Source organism: Tachypleus tridentatus, chromosome 9, assembly GCF_004210375.1.
Source record: "Tachypleus tridentatus isolate NWPU-2018 chromosome 9, ASM421037v1, whole genome shotgun sequence".
NCBI classification, from domain to species: domain Eukaryota; kingdom Metazoa; phylum Arthropoda; class Merostomata; order Xiphosura; family Limulidae; genus Tachypleus; species Tachypleus tridentatus.
The window spans coordinates 45,416,630-45,435,631 of record NC_134833.1 but is presented as its reverse complement, the minus strand read 5'-3'; the positions used below and the strand labels follow the sequence as shown (position 1 = coordinate 45,435,631).

At 30.8% G+C, this 19,002-nt stretch overlaps 1 protein-coding gene across 2 annotated transcripts in view; it reads right to left on the bottom strand.

Moving 5' to 3' along the window:
* LOC143225180 (26S proteasome non-ATPase regulatory subunit 9) overlaps positions 1-19,002 on the bottom strand; it is a 24,862-nt gene extending 5,860 nt beyond the window's left edge. Inside the window, exons 1-3 of one of the 2 annotated variants that reach the window (XM_076454144.1) lie at positions 18,814-19,002; positions 10,764-10,866; positions 7,843-8,033 (exon numbers count right to left, since the gene is read on the bottom strand). In XM_076454144.1, the coding sequence (XP_076310259.1) occupies positions 7,843-8,033; positions 10,764-10,866; positions 18,814-18,927 (408 nt within the window). In that variant the 5' untranslated portion in view covers positions 18,928-19,002. The remainder of the gene's footprint in view (positions 1-7,842; positions 8,034-10,763; positions 10,867-18,813) is intronic. The other variant, XM_076454143.1, reaches the window with a different exon arrangement.

Here is a 19,002-nt window from a genome sequence, read left to right as displayed (position 1 = left end):
TGGTAATAAATAATGATATATATCAGAAAACCTTTTAACTGTAAGTCAAATTTACTCATCCTGCAGTTCACAATTTTATTGTCAAAATTTTAGAAAAAATACTGGAAGTTTCAGAATGATAGAATAAAGTTTTCATACTGTGAACACGCAAAGTTTACAAAAACGTATCTTATATCAGTTAGTTGAGGATTAGCCAAAAACATATATTGTCTAACTTAACAGTAAACAGTTTCCATGTTTGCTTGAAAGTATTCTTGAAAAACATAGGTACACATTTTAAGTTGAATTACATGGATTCCAAGAAACAAGTGTAACTGGTGTAAATGAATTTTGATTGGTACAGTTTTATCATTACCACTTAAGATGATGAGGTAGGTAATTATGAGTTGGTCAAGGAAGATCTTGTTGCAAGCTATTTTGCTTGAAAGTTACCTTAATTTAACACACACTATATGTGTTTGCAGTTTTCTTCTCATTGTTTCAGTTGATAAAGTTTATAAGGTGATTGAAGTTTAACCATAATGTGGAGTGAGAGAGTGCAGTTGGAGATTAATTCAGTTTTGGTAAGACATGTTATTTGCATTAGTGTTTACATCTATGTTATTTATCGAGTAAGGACATTTAACAGCTACAACATGCTACTGAGCTTGAAGGTTTCTATTATCAAATTTCACATGAAAAACTTCTGGGTTAATGACTTAGTGTTGTGTTCTGTTAAAAACTGGATGTCAAGATTTATCTTTTATTTTGTAGTCTAATTTTTAATAGTTCTGGAGGTTTTGAGACAATCATTTTCTTTTTGTCTTACAGGTATACCAGTAATCAGTTTATTTTTCACAAACTATAATTTAATAATAGAGAAAAACAGAAAAATAGTTACAAGAAGCATTTATTAGATATTTTAGAATTTCTTCTTTAGTAATGTTAGAGGTACAAAAACAAACAATTGTAAAACTATACTATAACTCTTTCTGTACAGCCATCTTTTTTAGCATGTCACAAAGTTTTAGTGAGTTACTTTCAAAATTGAATTAAGCTACTTCCTTATCACAGTATATAAATAAATCTGGCATAAAAATTATATAAAATTCCAAATATTAATAGTATATAAATTTTAAGTTCTTAATTTTCTAAGGCAGTCCTAAAAAAAGAAACATTTTCCCTACTATGAGAATTATGGCATTTTCTCTCTAAGTATCCCCTCTTCTTTTAATCTATCATCCCTCCATGAAGTATGAAATTTAACATAAATTACTTTGTATGATGTTGTTATGGCTTAAGCAAAGTATAATTTTTATAGCCTTTGATTTGATTTTATTACAGAGCCATCAACTAGGAAACTGGAACCCTCTTGCCAAGCACACCTGTCAAATATTTTATGTTTAATACTACATTATTTATAACTAATTGAAAACCAAGGTTTTGATCTATCAAATAATGCATTATATTACATTGTTTTATGTACTGAGAATTCTCAATCATGCTTTCAGTTCGAACTTTATTCCCAACAGAAATACGTTGATAAGCTTAGCTGAATTATTAATAGCTCTTGATACCTAGTTAGAAAGCCAGAAAATCTGTGACAGTTATTAAACATTCTGGTTTTTGCATGTTAATATTCTACATTCTTTGGTGCATTATTTAATTAAATAAAAATTATTCATGCATTACTACAATTAGTATAAAAAAGTAGAGCTAAATAATGTCATCATAAAAAAGAAGACCCAGGTAAGTTGTTTGTTTCTTGTTTTTCATCTATATTTTTCATTTATCATTATAATAGTAACTAAAATGTAAAAATTGGAATTTTTTTACATAAGATAAGGTAAAATAAATAATATTTTTATTGAAAGAACACATTTTGCATTAAAAGTTAGTTTAGAAATTATAATGAATACAAAATGGTTATGATGAATTTGATGTGAAAGAGATATGTAAAAAGTAAAGTAAATATCTTGAATAAAAACAAAAGAACAGCAAAAAATAGAAGAATGTAGTGTAAATAAAATACTTCATATTAAATTAAATTTAAATTAAATGATGAATGTGTATTATTTAAAGAGGGAAGAGAAGTTTTATGTACAATGTCTCTTTTATTAAAAGTTTATTTCAATATGATCTGTTTCATTTGTGCTGCATACTTTTTATTTTCTTCTGTTCTTATTCACATTCAAATTGTTTATTTAATATTTATTACAAATTACATTGTATTTCTGGTGTAATTGCCACTGTGTGTTTTTGTGTACCTATATGTGACTAAAGATGAAATTTTGTATATTCCAAACTCTCTAATAAATGCTTTAAGGGATATCACATCTTATAAGTTTTAAATCACCAATTTTAGCACATTTTTAAATATTTTGTATGAAAGAAGGGTTGTTACATATTCTTCCCTGAAGTGGGCAATTTTTTTTGGCATCACTCTACCTAAGAAACAGCAAATAATATTAAAATGTTTCTTTATTGTGACTTTATATTAGCTATGGTTGTCATGTGACTAGCTGATTTGCACATCTTCAAAAATTATTTAAACATAACATACTCAACACTCCATTCACATATTTTAGGCTTCTAACTGGGTTTTATACAGATTACTTTCAACCCATTAGTCTAATCAAACACCCCATGGCATTTATACAGATGTAAATTAAAGGCAAAATTAAATGTTTTAAATTGACATCAAAATCAACAATTGTAGAAAAAACTATGAATTTTGTCTACACGATACATTTAGTCTACTCCAAATAATATGACTGCTTCTCTCATAATAGAACATTCTTACATAACTTTGGTAGATCTTAGTAAGTTTTAATAATAATTTATCTCTATAATGATTATTTTACAATTTACTAAGTCTTATTTATCATTTATATCTTATGATTTTTTTTAATTTTTTGTAAACTACATTAAAAAATCACAAACGTGTAAATGCTTGAATATTAGTACTGTATTTTTCTTCCTTATGAATTATATGGAATCAAGTAACATTTTTCAACAGTATTCTATGCCTAAAAATAAAGACTAACTTCCAATCAAATGTTCAGTTCAATAATCAATTTTTTCTTAACCAAATAAAGAAGGACAAAACTGGTAGATCTAGCAATGTATGCTAAGGCAAATTCTGCTTTGCAAGGTCTATATTTGTATCTAAGTGTTAAATTGTTATTGTCTATAAATCATAAAACATTTTCAAACTTACATTAAAAATAAATTAAAAATACATTTTATAGATTAATCTATGCACTTGTTGCTAAACTATTTTTCTATTTAATGTAACTCCCACAGAAATGAGGTGAGCAACAAGGTATTGTTTTTAAGAACAATTGTTTACAAAGTGAAAATAAAATAACATACAGACAACATGGGGCAAGTTGTTTCTTAAAGACTGTCCCTGAACACCAAATCTTCAGGAAAAGCAAAAATGTGAATATACGTTTTTTTTCAGAAAGTTATTTCCATTCTAAATATTTTGAGGTGATAACCCCCACTACTGCTGAAGGCAACTCATTCCATAAACCAGTCACTCTTTCAGGAAAATAGAACTGTGGTAAATGGAGCCTAAGTTATCTTTTACAAATTTCAAGATTCAGTCCTCTCATCCTACCATTTTTAGACTACAGCACAGAAAAATAAAGGAACTTTATCCCATTGATCTTCCAGATAACCTTGTAAGCTTAGTTAAAATCATCCCTTATACTCCTTTTTTGAAGGAGAAGTTAATTAAGAGATCTTAAGGTCTCCCTATGAAATAACTCTTCCACTATAAGAATCATCCTAGTAGCCCTCCTGTGTATTATCTCAATAAGTCAATATATTTTCTTAGATAAAAAGGCCAATGTGTTCAAAGTGTTTCACAAACAAAGCCTAGCTTGTGCTTTGTAGAGGCAGATCATTATCTCTGTTGGATTGTATTTATTATTTCTATTCATACAATGTAAAATAATATTAGCTTTGCTGATAGTAACAAAGCACAAGTCACTTAAGGGTTTGAGTGACTTATTCTTCACTTTACAGAGATCCTTTCCTCCAGTCACTTAACAAGTTGTTATAAACTAAATACATTATCTTGCAGTTACTATAATTAATTAAAAGTCATTTCTAAAATATCTGTCCAGCTAATCAAATGCTTCAAGTAACTGTAATATCCAAAAATTACCAACACAGCTAGAAATACCCAAAAGTTAAAAGCCACCAGAAAACTTTAATTTAATAATCATATGCTTACCAATTTCATTAATGTAAAAAGATAAATGCACATGCCCAGGAACTGACCTATATGACACTTCACTGCTAACAAGAGCACAGATATATTTCTTTAATTAATAACTTTTCCTTTCTCTCATTCATTCTTCCTATAAACTAATTTATTAGCCTTTCCCCAGTTTCTACCAATATTATTTTCTTAGTTAATTTTTTAAGGGGACACTTGTCAAAAGCTCTTTGTAAAACTAAGTACACCACATCTACAAGCTATCAATAATCAAGAAAACAAAATTGGCAAGGAGGTCTATCACACTGATATGTAAAGACCATTCATCGACAGAACAATGACCCAAAACCTCCTGGTGATCAACCCATCCATCCCAGCCCTGAAAGGATGCAAATCTGGACAAAAAGAAGGAAGTGGTTCATCCATCAATGTGAAAGTCTTGTCCAACCATCAAAGAAAATTGTCTACATGGGTATCAGGAATGGTAATGAGAGCATCCAAAGGATACTGAGCAAGGCTCCATTGATCATGCAGTGTCCATTGAAGAGAAGCACATATATGCACACCTGAGGGGAATTAGAAGTGTCCTAGAAAGCCACATCCTAAAATTGACAGAAACGTGTGTGCTTAATCTGACTGGGCATGGTGAATAGACAATTCCATAGAACAGAGTGGGAGAGGAGAATGTTGGGCCTGACTAAGGTGCGAGTTGAAAAGACACCTAAATGCACAAGGTTTTCAAAAGGATACAGGAATGACATCTCCAATTTGACTGACCAGCCTACTCCCAAGCAGCTTCTAGAAGGAGTTGACAAGTATGGCTGGCTGACTCTCATTTGAAATGGGCCAGAAGTAGCCAGTTGTCCAGCTTAAATGAAAATGCAGCCTGACAGGATTAAGATGAAGAGCAAAAGCTCTGAACACTCAACAAAGTGCTTAAGCCAGCCCGAGGGCAGGGCACAAAACTGGTACACTACCCATCAATACACAAACTGAAGATAATGATGAGACTGTAAAGAGATGGGAATATGCATATAAGCATTAGAGATGTCCATCTTCACCATTTCTAGACCCTGAGAAAATGCCCACTGAGGAATGATGTAGGATTCCATGGTGAATCGTGGGAAGTGAACAAAACGATCGAGGCATGACAGATCAATGACAGGATTCCAGTCCCCAGTCTTTTTGGGAACCATAAACACATGATGTAAAAACTATAGTGAATTATGTAGAAGAGGACTGATAGTCTACTAGGTGATAAGTATTTGTACAGTCTCTGATAAATGCTGGCAACTTATGGGATCCTGAGGAAAAGGAAAAGAAACAAGTACTTTGGGCAAGGAAGGTGGGGCAAGAAATGAAATCTCAAGTCAATCTCTTTAAAAAATCCTGAATAATCCAAACATTGAAGGTGAAAGGATGCTGTTTATGAATGAAGGCCACTAGTTATGAGGGTAAGACAGGTTTGAAAATTGAGCATGGATTAAATTAACAGGGAATTTAGGGCCTGCCCCCAAATTGGTAAAACAGAAATCATGCATTCTCAAGATGGCTGGTATGGGTATTAGCACTTTAAATAAAATACAGAACAAAATTTCAACCTTCTTAAGTCATATTTATTAACTTGAAAATGGACTAGAAAGGTCAAAATGTTGTTCTGTACTTTATTTTAATTAAAGTGCTAATACCCATACCAGCTGTATTGAGAATACATTTTTACTTCAAGTGGGTTCCTCATCATCACAAAAAACAGAAACCAATAGTTGCTGGTTAAGATAAGGACAGCCTACATATTTATAAGTGAGGGCAGACTGATGTAAAACCTTTGGAGTATGAAGCATGTTGATGCTATTATGTAACTGAGAAGCAAATTGTTCAGCATGGGCCTGAATGTCAAAGAATTTGGGGAAAAAAACAAAGAGGGTTGGGAAGTGAATGCAATAATGAAAGACATGGGTCATAAGATATAGGAGAAATGGATAAAACATCACATACCTGAGAAATAAAGTCCTCAGGAAGGATATAGGAAGGCACAGCAAGTTCAGGAGGTGGAAACAGGCAAAGTCCTCATCAGTCTGAATGGATTCCACATGTTAGTGGGAAGTTGGGTAATGTCTGTAGATAAAGATTGACCCATATAACATTAAGTTTCCCTACAAGTAAACACAGATAAATCTCCCAACAGGTCACCTGGTTGCCAGCATCTGAAGTTTGTGGTAAAGCACTTGTCAATTGTGAGACACCTGAAGTTGTGACATTAACTTTGGAATTCTTACTGTATCAGTCAACAAAAGTGCTTGAAGTATGAAATAAACGTGATTAAAATAAGGGTAGTGGAACCTTAATGCTTTAAAAAAACTGAGTATGTTAAATGACACCACCTTGAGAATAAATTCAATCTAAAACACTAATCAAAATGAAAAAAAGAAAAATGTCCAAGTGCAAGTACTGCCCAACGAGAAGTGATAATTTGGTAAAGGTGCATAAATTGAGTCACATGTATCATGTGAGTATACTATGCTCTTATTTGTGAAGAAGTGATGCATCATGATTTGCAAGAGAGACACGTTGGAATAATTTGATTCCAATAGGTGATGTGAATGGCTTGTGGTATTCATAATATAAAAAATTTGCATAGAGGGCAGCAACAAATGGGAATAGCTAATCTTATGAGAAGAGAGAAGTACCATATTGGAAATGTTCTCATGTTAAATTATAATGTTATGAAAACTACAGAAATATTTATGATATGAGAAAACAGACAAGCTTGGTTAGGTTTTGTGAGTATTGAGCATAAGTAATTAACTATAATGAACTGAAAAAAAGAGCTGGTTAAAATAAATGTATAGATCTTCCACAACTGCATAGTTTTTGGTTTTTTTTTTGTAAAAGCACAACCTGTGTTTAGTACTTTTATGGAGCATAATAAAACCTTGAAATGATTTTACTTACAAATAGAAAAAGTATCTATTATAAGTAAATACCCTTAAGCTGTCAAATGGAAGGAAAAACAAACACAATCTATTTATTGTTAGCTACATTTATTCTGAAATATTTTATGTAAATTAAGTGAACAAAATCTGAATCTTTTTTCCAACAGCAGTCATCACACAAAAATTGCTGTACAGTAATCTTTACATATTTTATTTTTAATAGTTAAAAATATCAAAAAAAGTATAAAAAAACACAAATGGCAGAATCTCGTAACACTTACAATGCTAAGAAAATTCAGGTTATTTGAAGTTTCATAATCAAGTCTAACTTTCTAAAGATTATAAAACTTTATAAAATTATAGTATGTACTATAAGATTTAAACAAGTGTAATATTAGAATTTGTCCAAAATAGCACAAAGTACCATTTACAAACATCAGAAAAGGCTTCTCCTGTAACTATATTTTAATAATATACACCAATGTGATCTAACTAGCATCCATGGATATGCATTATAAATCATGTGACCCATACACTTATTGTGAATCTCAGGCTACACTGAAAATATTTCACTCACAAACACATTTTCATAGAAAATCCACCTCCAATAAGTCATTAGTACCAACTTAAACATTCAAGTATATTTCAACACAAAAACAGTAAACCACCTTGATATATACAATGTTTTACATAACTTACTGCAGTATGAGAAGGTGATCCTGTATCAACTCTGTCGATTTTCACAAAGGGCTTCAACTGGTTCATACCCTGAAAATTATCTAAATCCACTGCTTCTACTGTAGTCTCCTGCCTAACCTTTTCTTTGGCATGAAGTGAAAATAATCCTTCTTCTATTTCCTTCATTAAATTTTTGTGGTCATTCTGCAAGCCTGAAAATTTTAGAGGGAATTATATTTCATAATATAGAAAACATGGAAAACAAACCCATGTAATTATAGCTGGTTTGCAAATTAACAATTTATTTCAAAATTTGAATACTTTCACAAAATTAACTACTTGCATACCTTGCTCTCATTGTAACAAAATAATAAAGTATCTTTATTTTATTTAAGTAACTCTTTAGGTACTAGATTATTCAAAAATAAAAATATAAATTTTGCTAGTCTGCCAGGTATCACAGGACAAACTGAGATTTTCTTTACAAGAGTCTGGTTTTACATCTAGTCAAAAGCAGAAGCCTAGTAAAGTTTTAAAATAAATATACAAAAACAAGTTCTAAGATACATTTTTAATCATATGTATACAATATCACAAAACAATTTTGTTCTTATTTTAGTTCACTTAGTATTTTATTTTTTTCATAAATAACCATTTATGCAAAGAATACACTTCACCCAGTAAAGGTGGTAGGAGCAGAGGTATTGTCAAAAGAGCCTTTTGCATTATGCTAACATGCTGCACATGTCAATGGAATAAGAAGATTGCCCAAGTAAACAGTATATTTCAGTCAGCAGGCTACAGATATGTAGCATGGATGGGGCAGTAAGTCAGACCATACAGTACATAAGAAGTACTTACAAATATATATATGTTATGCTGAAGCAGTCTTAAGCCTACTCTGCATATCACACCATGGTTATTCCGGCTGAAATACCTGCACAAGAATGCCTTGCCTAGGTTTTTATCTGTACAGAGGGAAGTATCATCATTATTGCAAATGAGTGGCATCAGTGTGTTTTACACTCCTGTGCCAACCATGAGCTTCCATAAACATCAGAAGGAAGTGTTTGTGATATTAGTTTTATTGTACAGCTCATTCAATTTCATGTCTTGTGTTTTAAAAAATGATCACTAGTAGAGAGCACAGGCTTTATTTCATGAATGCAAGCCTTGCTTCAATTTCCTAGGATGGTTCAAACCTTATCCAAAATAACTGTTCTTGAATGCATGCTTTCCAGGCTTTATTAATATTTCTATTTCACTAATATTTGGTGTTCTTTTCACAAACATTGTTGGCTTGAATTTAACTGAAGGTGAATGAGTTATTCGAGAAACCTTGTGATCCTTACGAGTTTCTGAATTTTTATATATCACTTTGTCTTCCAGTCTTCATAAGCATCTCACACTTGAAGTATTCACTGCAGATATCAATCTGGGTGTTGAGCAATAACAGTCCATTCAAGAGTAATTAAGTAATGTTTATCAACTGCAGTCTAGTTTTCAACATATTCACGACTCTAGTGAGTGAGAACTAGTAAGTGGTGAGACCTCCTGTGCTCTACTGGAGATAAAGAAAGGGGTAAATATATAAGGCAGTGAGTCCAAAGGCACATCACACTGAAGAAAGTATAACAGATGTCTACAATTCCCTATTTTAAAAAAACATACTGTCTGTTCAAGATTTATGTAATCAAAGGGTCAACACGGATGGGCAGAATTCCCCTTTGCTTTACTCATAATAATCTGTGAGTGAAAATTTACCACTATGTTAAACTTATAGGTACCTAGAGCACACACAAACACACACATATATATACCACTAGGCAAGTGGTCTTGGAGAACATCCCATCTCTTCAGTGAGCATTATAATTATACTGGCACAGTGTTGATTTGAGTACAAACACACCTGACCAAGCAATACTCGTTAGAGTGGGATCCTGTTAGTAGCTATAAAAGAGGGTTCCTGAAAAAAAAAAAAAAAAAATGAAATGTTGTGTAAAGACACACCCAAGTTAAGGTGAACAGATGTGTGCAGTACTGTCTCGAGAGGGAGACAATATCCATCTAAAAAATATACAACTAGATAGTGCAGATAATGAGTAACAAAGAAATAGGTAGTAGTCCACATTCAGGTCTAGACAATTTCTTCCAACAAATGGCAAAGATGAGCAACTAAAGATATAGTAATATAACAAATATAAGAAGTAACATTGGGGAAATGGCTACCTTCAATGATAAGTCTGAATACGCCAACCTAAAGAGTTAATGAACCCAACTAGTTAGTGTGACAGGGGATAAAACATGGAAAACAGAAGGGTTCCAAGGAATAAAAGTGGTGAATCTGTTGTTAGTACACTAAATCCCATACTAAACCATATTAAGTTATCATATAATTTGGTAACAATAAACAACTGGAAAAACAAACTGAAACAAATGAATGCAAACACAGTAAAAGAAAACTGTTGAAAAAAGTATTAAAATGGCAATGAAGTACAATGGTAAATAGTAGTCACATGCAAAAGACAACACATCTAAGCAATGCTGTGAAAATTGAGAAAGTGAGACTTGAGTAGGAACATCAAAGGGAACTAAATGTGTCAATACAGATAATGCAACACCACTGGTGAAAGGTGGTCAGATACTATATACATGTTCAAAAGTGGCATGAACTCTGTAGGGTATGTAGACTGGTGTACTAAGCATTAAGATTTTTTAGCAATGCTTAGCAGTCAGAAAGAAGATAGAGATAGCTTTGTATGAGAGAAGGCAGGTAAGAGTGTATCAAAATATATACTATACTATTCATAGAAGTGTAAAATATAATACTGATATCAGCATACAACAGCTAATATTAATCCTTTACATGTACGTGGAAAAATACTACCTTGTGGCTGGGAAAACTAGAAAATATTATATATAAATTTAATCTTTCTACTTACAAATTATTTTTTGTCTGGCACTTCGAACCTTGTAAACATCAATGTCTCCTCGTGGATAGTCATCTTTGTCAATTAAAGGTTCATTCATCCCAACATTCTTTTGCTAGAGAATCAAAAGTAATACAAATTATTACAATAAACATCTTTGTCCTGGAAATTTTTTCTTTATTCAGACGTTTATACAAAGATCTGTTATAATAATATATAATAAAAATAAAATGAAGCTTAAATAGCAATAATCATGATATTATTGGGGCCACCACACTGAATAATTATTTAACTTCTGTGAATAATGTCACAAAATGTAGCTATATGCTGCTTTCCAAGCCTATTATAAGGAACCAAATGGAAGTAAGAAAATAACATTATTGGAAAGAGTATATAGAGATAAGGATTTTGATTTTAACAATGAAAGAACACTTTAAAAATACAAGGCTTAATTCTGCTTTGATTTACAATTCATACAATTCTCTTAATTCAAGGCTTTTTCAAAAATGTTTTAAGTATAAATTATTAGGTTTCAAGGAAGAAAGACTAAAGGAATGCAAATACTGAGTTTCATACTCAGCTCAGATGGGCCAATATAATGAAAAATATTAATAAGGATTATAAAACAAAAATAGCTTGGCATCAGGTATGAGCTGTATAATGCAAAATTTAATACATATACATCACAAAATGTTTCTTTCTTAGTTTTCAAGCTTTGTTTAGTAATAAAAAACAGCTTTAACAATACCTAATTATATATGAATCATCATTCATTTATGTTATTGATGTAAATTGAACTTATATAATACCCATTTATAAGCTATAAAAGAAATGGAATGCTTATGTTTAAAAAATGGAGAAACAGAATAATAAGTTTTGAGACACACAGTGGGACACAACTTTTGTAACTCCAAATAAATTTATTTACCAAGTGTCACAATATTTTGGTTTAGATTTTTAACATGGAAATGTTACGATACATAATGGAAATCTTGAGGATGACAAAGCAACTCGAGAAAATAAGAAATTAACCACATACTATACTTTACGGTCCTTTGTCAAATACTTGTTTGGCTTACCAATTGATTCAACTAATTCAGTAGCACCTTAACATTCTCAATACAGCTAGAAATACCAATAATTTAATGTATCATCAATCTTTACTTTACAAAAATAAAACTGTACTAACCTGTGTTTTCTTACTCATACAAATACTTTTCTGTTCAACTACCTGCAGAATGCAGCATAAAGAATTTGGTAGCCTTTATCTTATCAATCTCCTATATAATATTCTAAATTTCAGTAAAACCATCTTCTACCCAACACCTATCCCTGTACTATAACACTTACATTCCCTTTTTTTAACCATTTCCAATAAGTCAGTATTCATATTTAGATACAGAGATCAAAACAATACATAGTATACTCAGCATAGATATGTGATAAAATCAATTACCTATGGGCATTAATTTGTAACCTGAAAACGTCGATTTATTGAAATAATCATTCAAATATATATTAATGACACTAAGGCAGTCAACTAGTATTTTTGATTAATAATGCTTTTTATTATTTCAACTATCCACACAGTTAAAATATTGCCAAATATGTTTATTCTTTTATTAAGTACAAAGCAGTGCTCTGGTCACCACAAGTATCAAAACAAGATTTTAAGTATTATAAACATTTTAGTCATCTCGTTAGAAAAACTAAATAGTTAATGTAACTAATAAATAAGATTAGTCATTAATCAATTAGCAAATTCCACTAAATGTCCACTTCTAACTGCAAGTAAAGAGTAACTGCTGTGTAGATAATTTTGCTTGATTGATAAATATTTTATAAACACATTTCAAACTTCTGTTAGCTTTCCTATTACCACTGCCTTGATGGTTTAAGACAATTTATTCAAGAGTATATCAACATTATCAGCACATTTCAAAATCAGTGGTCTCATTCACCATAATCCCAATACTTTCTTTTAGACACAATAGTGAGTGGGTTCCAGTGTATAATAAACAAGATTCAATTATAATAACCTAAATGTACTACCTAGAACTTACTCTAATTAAATGAACTTCACAAAATTATTTTACACTTACCAAGTGATTCAACAGTATATTAAAATTATCAGCACAATTCAAAATTAGTAATAGTTACATTTATAATAGGTAGCTTTGTAAAAATGAAGGAGGAGCAAGTTTAGTGACAATGAGAATAGAATCCAAGACCCTCAAATTACGAGACTGTGCTTACAAACAAATAACATTTTCATTACTTGAAGAGTTGTAATAATTGAAAACTAATTTTTTATTCGTCCATTATTTTTGTAACATTAATCAACGAATCCTTAGTTTGATTATTCAATTAATTTATGAGAAACTAATTAATGTAATTGTTGCTCATAGGTAATTGATTGTATTGATTAATTTTCCTTTAATAGTCATCACAGCTAAAAGGAGTTTTTGCCTTTCTGGAGTGGGGTTGCATGAGAATGTAGCCTGAAACTGCATGTTACACTTGAAAGATTTTGGCTCTAATGTAAAAATTAACAATAAAGACTTCTTTAAATATAGCAAAGGTATGGGAAATGTTAAGATAGGAGCAGTATCTTTGAAGGATGACAGGAGATGGTGAAATTATTCTTTTCTCTTCAATTTTTACTAATGAAAGTTTAAGCAATATTTCTTGCCCCAAGCAGACTCAAACAGAATCAAAGATTATCATGTTAATTCTGACCTTATAAAAAAAAATTTGGAAGTTCAAATAAGCCTCCTGGACCAGGTAATATTTCCTCAAAGGTTTTGAAAGATGTCAAGAGTGAAATCTGGCAAGTTTTTAGCAAACATTACAAGTCTTTTGTACACACAAAAAATCTGATTTTTGAATTGTTTGTTGGATGTTAAGTTTGTGTTTGCCAATTGTCAATTAAAAGACTTTTACATGGACTTTTCATAAAAAGTGTTGTTATTGGATTTAGATTCTTCTTCAGTAGGTTTCTGTAACTCATTGGCTGTAAATTCAGTATGCTCTCCACTTGTTTTCAAAATGATATATATATTTAAACTAGTTAAACATATGTACAACAAATTATTTATACTACAGATATCAAAGGCATTGTCAAAAGTCCACTTGAATAGGCCCAAGAATTTCATTTCACAAGCCAAACTACCTTTGTATATTCCCATCGCACTAGCATTATATGTAATTCATTTACACTCATGTGCAAATTAATTGAAACAAGACGGAAAATTACGATTTTTTTTCAATTTTTTGAGTTTTATTTCTGAAAATTCAAAAATTACTCACAAATTAATACATATGACTGCCTTCATTTTTCAGAAGATCACTCAACCGCTTTGGCATCAAGTCCACGAGTTGACTGCAATCTTTACTAATTTTTGGATTGCGGTACCACATCCCAATTATGGCCTCAATTAGCTTATCTTTTGTAGTACAGTCTTTTCCCTGAAATCTTTCTTTACAAATCGCCCAAAGATTTTCAACAGGATTTAAGTCAATAGAGTTTCCAGGCCAGTTCAGCACCTATATTTGCATTGTAGTCATAAAATTCTTCACAAGTTTCGATGTGTGGCACAGAGCCAGATCTTGCTGAAAAATGCCAGATCCATCTGGAAATCTCTTTCTCAATCCTGAAACAACTCTTCTATGCAAAACTTCGATGTACTGTGGTCCTCGCATCATACCTTCTAAAATATGTAAGCCTCATATGCCATAGTAGCTGAAAAAGCCCCAAAACATCTTCTTCAAGGGATGTTTTACAAACTGACTAATGTGAGATTCTTGAAGTTTCTCACCTGGAGATCTGTGAACATGCAGACTTCTTTGACCCTGTACAAAGAAATGAGTCTCGTCACTGAATAACACCTTCCTCCATTGTTCTTGCATCCAGTTCTTGTTTTCCAGACCCCACTGATACCATTTTTTCTTCATTGAGTTGGTAAGAAGTTGTTTTTTGACTGGTCTCCTTGCCCTTCTAACGCAATTTTGAATGACTTAATATTCCTCAAAATTTCGTCATATATCCCAAAAACAGATCAACCACACTGCAAAACACAGCTAATGATGCTGTCTGTGTGAAAAAAATGACTATTAAAGGAAATCAGCAGGTCCAGCAAGCCTACACTGGCTGCTATGCTGAAAATATTGTAAAATGACCATTTGTTTCAATTAATTTGCACAAGAGTGTACATGGTCACTGAGTTACCACAGTTATATACTGCTATTTCAGTACTCATCTGATCCTCATACCTCGGATAACATTCTTTACTTTTGTCAAAGTTCACCAAAGCTGGTTCAATTACTTTAGAACTTGTTTTGAAAGAATAAGATGTAATTATCATCTCTTTCAAACTGTTAGTTTTCCTAATTAGGTGTGTCACTTCTATGGCCGTTAACCTCATGCCAAACTTTTCCTTGGCTGTGGCTTTACTCTTTTCTGCTATTGTATTTGTCTGTCTGTTTACTGGTTCCTGCTCATCTGATACTATTTAAATGTTTATTAATAAATCGTCTGCTCACTATATTCTCAATGTCAACGAGTTACAAACACAACCTCCAATAACTGTCTGCTTTTAACTCTCTTAAAATAACACAACTAAATCATAAACTATTCATTCACGAAATAAACTAATTATTAATATCTACACTACACAGACTTTTATATCACATATTATTTTTACTAAAGACTTGTCCATGTAGTTGCACTGTTGACTAGTCCTGGTAGAAGGTGATTTTCATGTTCAGTTTAAAAATATGTTTACTCATCTTACAGTTTTCAAATTTCATTTATTTGATTTCTAAAACCTATTAAATTAATATTAGATTTTTTTTCAGTAAAACTTTATGTTATTTTCTCTAGCCTAACTTGATTTGACTGACCATGTAACCCCAATTTAAAATTAGGAAATGAATCTAAAATACCTTTCCTTGTAAAATGACTGTAGTATCAGGGTATCACAAACAGTTATTCCAAATAGATTAAATCTCATAACAGACCACGTCTATTTATATTTGTTAAATATTTTGTTTTATTGACCTCTAAATCATATCTAAGTAATACCATCAGCAAGTTGTAAATTATGCAACAAATACAGCTCACATTACTGTAATGAACAGCATAAAACAAGCAGTTACAAAGTACAATGTCATATTCTTCTTACAGTCAGTACACTAGCATATGAGTATTTTGTAAAATACAACCAAGAAGAATAACCATATTTTGGTTACCATGTTGCATATGTATATATATTGCTACTACTATTTACAAATATATTCTTCAATTTTAGGTATTTTTCTTAACCCATTGTCTTCTGTTGCATTCTTTAAATTCCTTTCTCTGCATGTCACAGTGTGTTACTGAATTACACACAAAATTTAATTAAACCACTTTACTATCAATCTATTTTAGTGAAATTAGCATCATCACACACTTTATAAACAAAACTTCTATATTATCTAATTTTATTCTTATATTTCAAAAGAAACCTCTAAAATAGATAATCGAAACTTCAGTTTTGTTGTCACATGGTGAGTGTGCAGTTAAAATATCTGAGCTTTGATTTCTTCCACTTCTTTTCTGAAGCCTGAATACCCCTACAATTAGAAAACAAGATGGCTTTCAAGCACTTTAAAATGGGTGAAAAAGCAACTATGGGGACATGCATACAAACTCAAATTCTAAACACATTTGACCTTACAAATGAATCCTCTGAAAACTACACACTATACACATATTTCTTCCCCTCTGATAGAAGCCATGCCTACTTTCAAAAGTAAAAAGTGTTGCTAAGTCACAGTTACAATTTAAATGGCATGCTTATAATCAATTGTAAGAACATTTTGTCAGATTATAATCTCTCAAGAACACAACCAAGTCTAGTGGCCAATATATGTTAATAGTTAGACCCTTTTCTACTGCCACTCAAGTTTTTCTCACCTTTTCCTTTCCTGGTGATACTGTTATATCATCTGCAGACACCAGTTGATACGTGTCAGCATAAATAATAAACAGTAGCAAACAAGAAATTAAAATAAAACATTCAAAGTAACTTAAAGTGAAATGGTAAGACATAATTCATCGAAGATATTTTAAGATTATTATGAAGAGTTAAGATGTATATATATACCTTTTTCACTGTTTAAGTTTAACCCCTACACTATGGACAGGTTTAAAGAGCACATCATGACCTTCTTGATTGTTATTTTCAAAATTTTATTAACTAACTTTGTTACTATTTCTTATGTCAATAGAGTTGACATCAAAACATAGTTTATAATTCAAGTTTTAATATTATATATGTTTTAATTTCTTAATTTATATTGGTATATATTATTCATATAGTATTATATATTCATTAATTTCTTAAAAGTAAATATTAAAAGAACACAGATACAGATTTTAGTTAGTCATGTGGTATGTTCAATGCAGCACTGGTTAAAATTACATTTGTGATGTCAAAATATTAAGGCTATAGTTTTGTTAAATAAGGCACTCAAAATAGCAATATATACAAGTTAGAATGTAAAATAAGAACCTCACATCTTTTCTATTTGTTGAGATATGGCTTACGTATAAAATCAGACACAGTGGCCCCACTTACCTCCTTCCATATTTGGAAACACTCTTATAATATTTATTTAATATATGACATGTGAATAACCAATCAAAAACTCAAAGTTCTCCTAATTGTTTCCTCTACCATTTTAAAGTGCTTTGAAGTTATTTTTATTCTTTTACTCAAGATTCTAAGCACATAGGTTGTGTTTTCAATCTGCTCAAAATTACATATTTTTTAAAGGCAAAATATAGCTTAGTTACTAAGCTTAATAAATTACAGTGAAATTCTATGCTATCAGTGTAGTTACTTATAAAGACTGTTGTAACTAGAATATATAATTCTTTGCTGTACTTAATTGTTTACTGTTCTATGTTTTAAAAAAATAAGTTTAAAAACTTGTTTGTAAATAGTAATAATCTATTTACATATATAATGTATAATAATGGAAATGACACTGATTTTACAAAGTACCAGTCCACTAAAGAACACCCTAATGTTGATGTCAAAAGTTGCCTAACAAAGTTTAGATGGTATTCAATGTTATGATCACTGCATTTAATATTACAGAGTAAAATGTTTTAAAAAGTTATGATAATCAAATTTTCATACAAAAAATGTACCTCCATATAAATTCTTAACTGTTTCATTGGTATTTTATGTCTATTGTTTTGTTCTCTCAAGGTTTTTAGCATAACTGTCCTTAGTATTAACAGCAGTAGCTGTCCTGTTTACAACTTGTTCTTAAAAACACTGAAACAAAATATTTTGTTGCATAATAAAACAAGCTCTAAGCCCATAAGCAAGAATTATTGATCTTAATATTGCTAGTATTTTAAGAATTTATTTTAAACAACTTATATCAATAAGTGGTTACTATTTTGGAAATGTAGCTGTTTTGCATTTCACCTCACCTTTTGCAAGGTCATACAAGTCTTGAAAATAGAAAAATATATTTTAAAATATCAAGGAAATTTTTAATATTACCCAGCTATGCTTGGTAAAGTACTAATAATATATGATGCTATTAACTTCACTGTAAATATTAATTTGGATTAGATGAAGATGATGTAAGTTTTACCTCAGTGCTAAAAAATAACTAATATAAAATCATAACTATTTATGAACTGTAAATGTCGTTCCACCTAGCAGTAAAAACAGTTTTTCATTACATCAAGTGCCCTTGCCTTGTTGCAATCATAATCATATATTTTTTAGTTTTTAACAATAACAACCTCTGTGTTTTAAAAAATGCCATTTTAGTTTTAGTAAAACTTACAGATAAAACTAGGAGATAATCTAAGCTAAAGCAAGTACAATAAAAAAAATCTGTGCATTTAAAAACACTGGTATTAACACTACCAGTCAAGTTAAGGTGATTTCTATTACAAAACTTAGGCCTACATTGCAACTGCTGTTAAACTTTTAAAAGACTAAATTCTAACATAGCTTACTCTAATTCAAATGTCTGCTTCTTAACTTACAGATTTCAGAATTTCATTTAACGAAGAAATTTCTTTTTCAATGTCATCTTTTTTCTTAATTAACGTCAAAAGATTCTCTCGCATTACTTCAGTTGATAACGTCATTTTTACCATAGTTTAAACATTACTTAAGTTAGAAGTAGATCGAACACAAACTCTTGCTTAATACCGTGCGTTCAATCAAACACC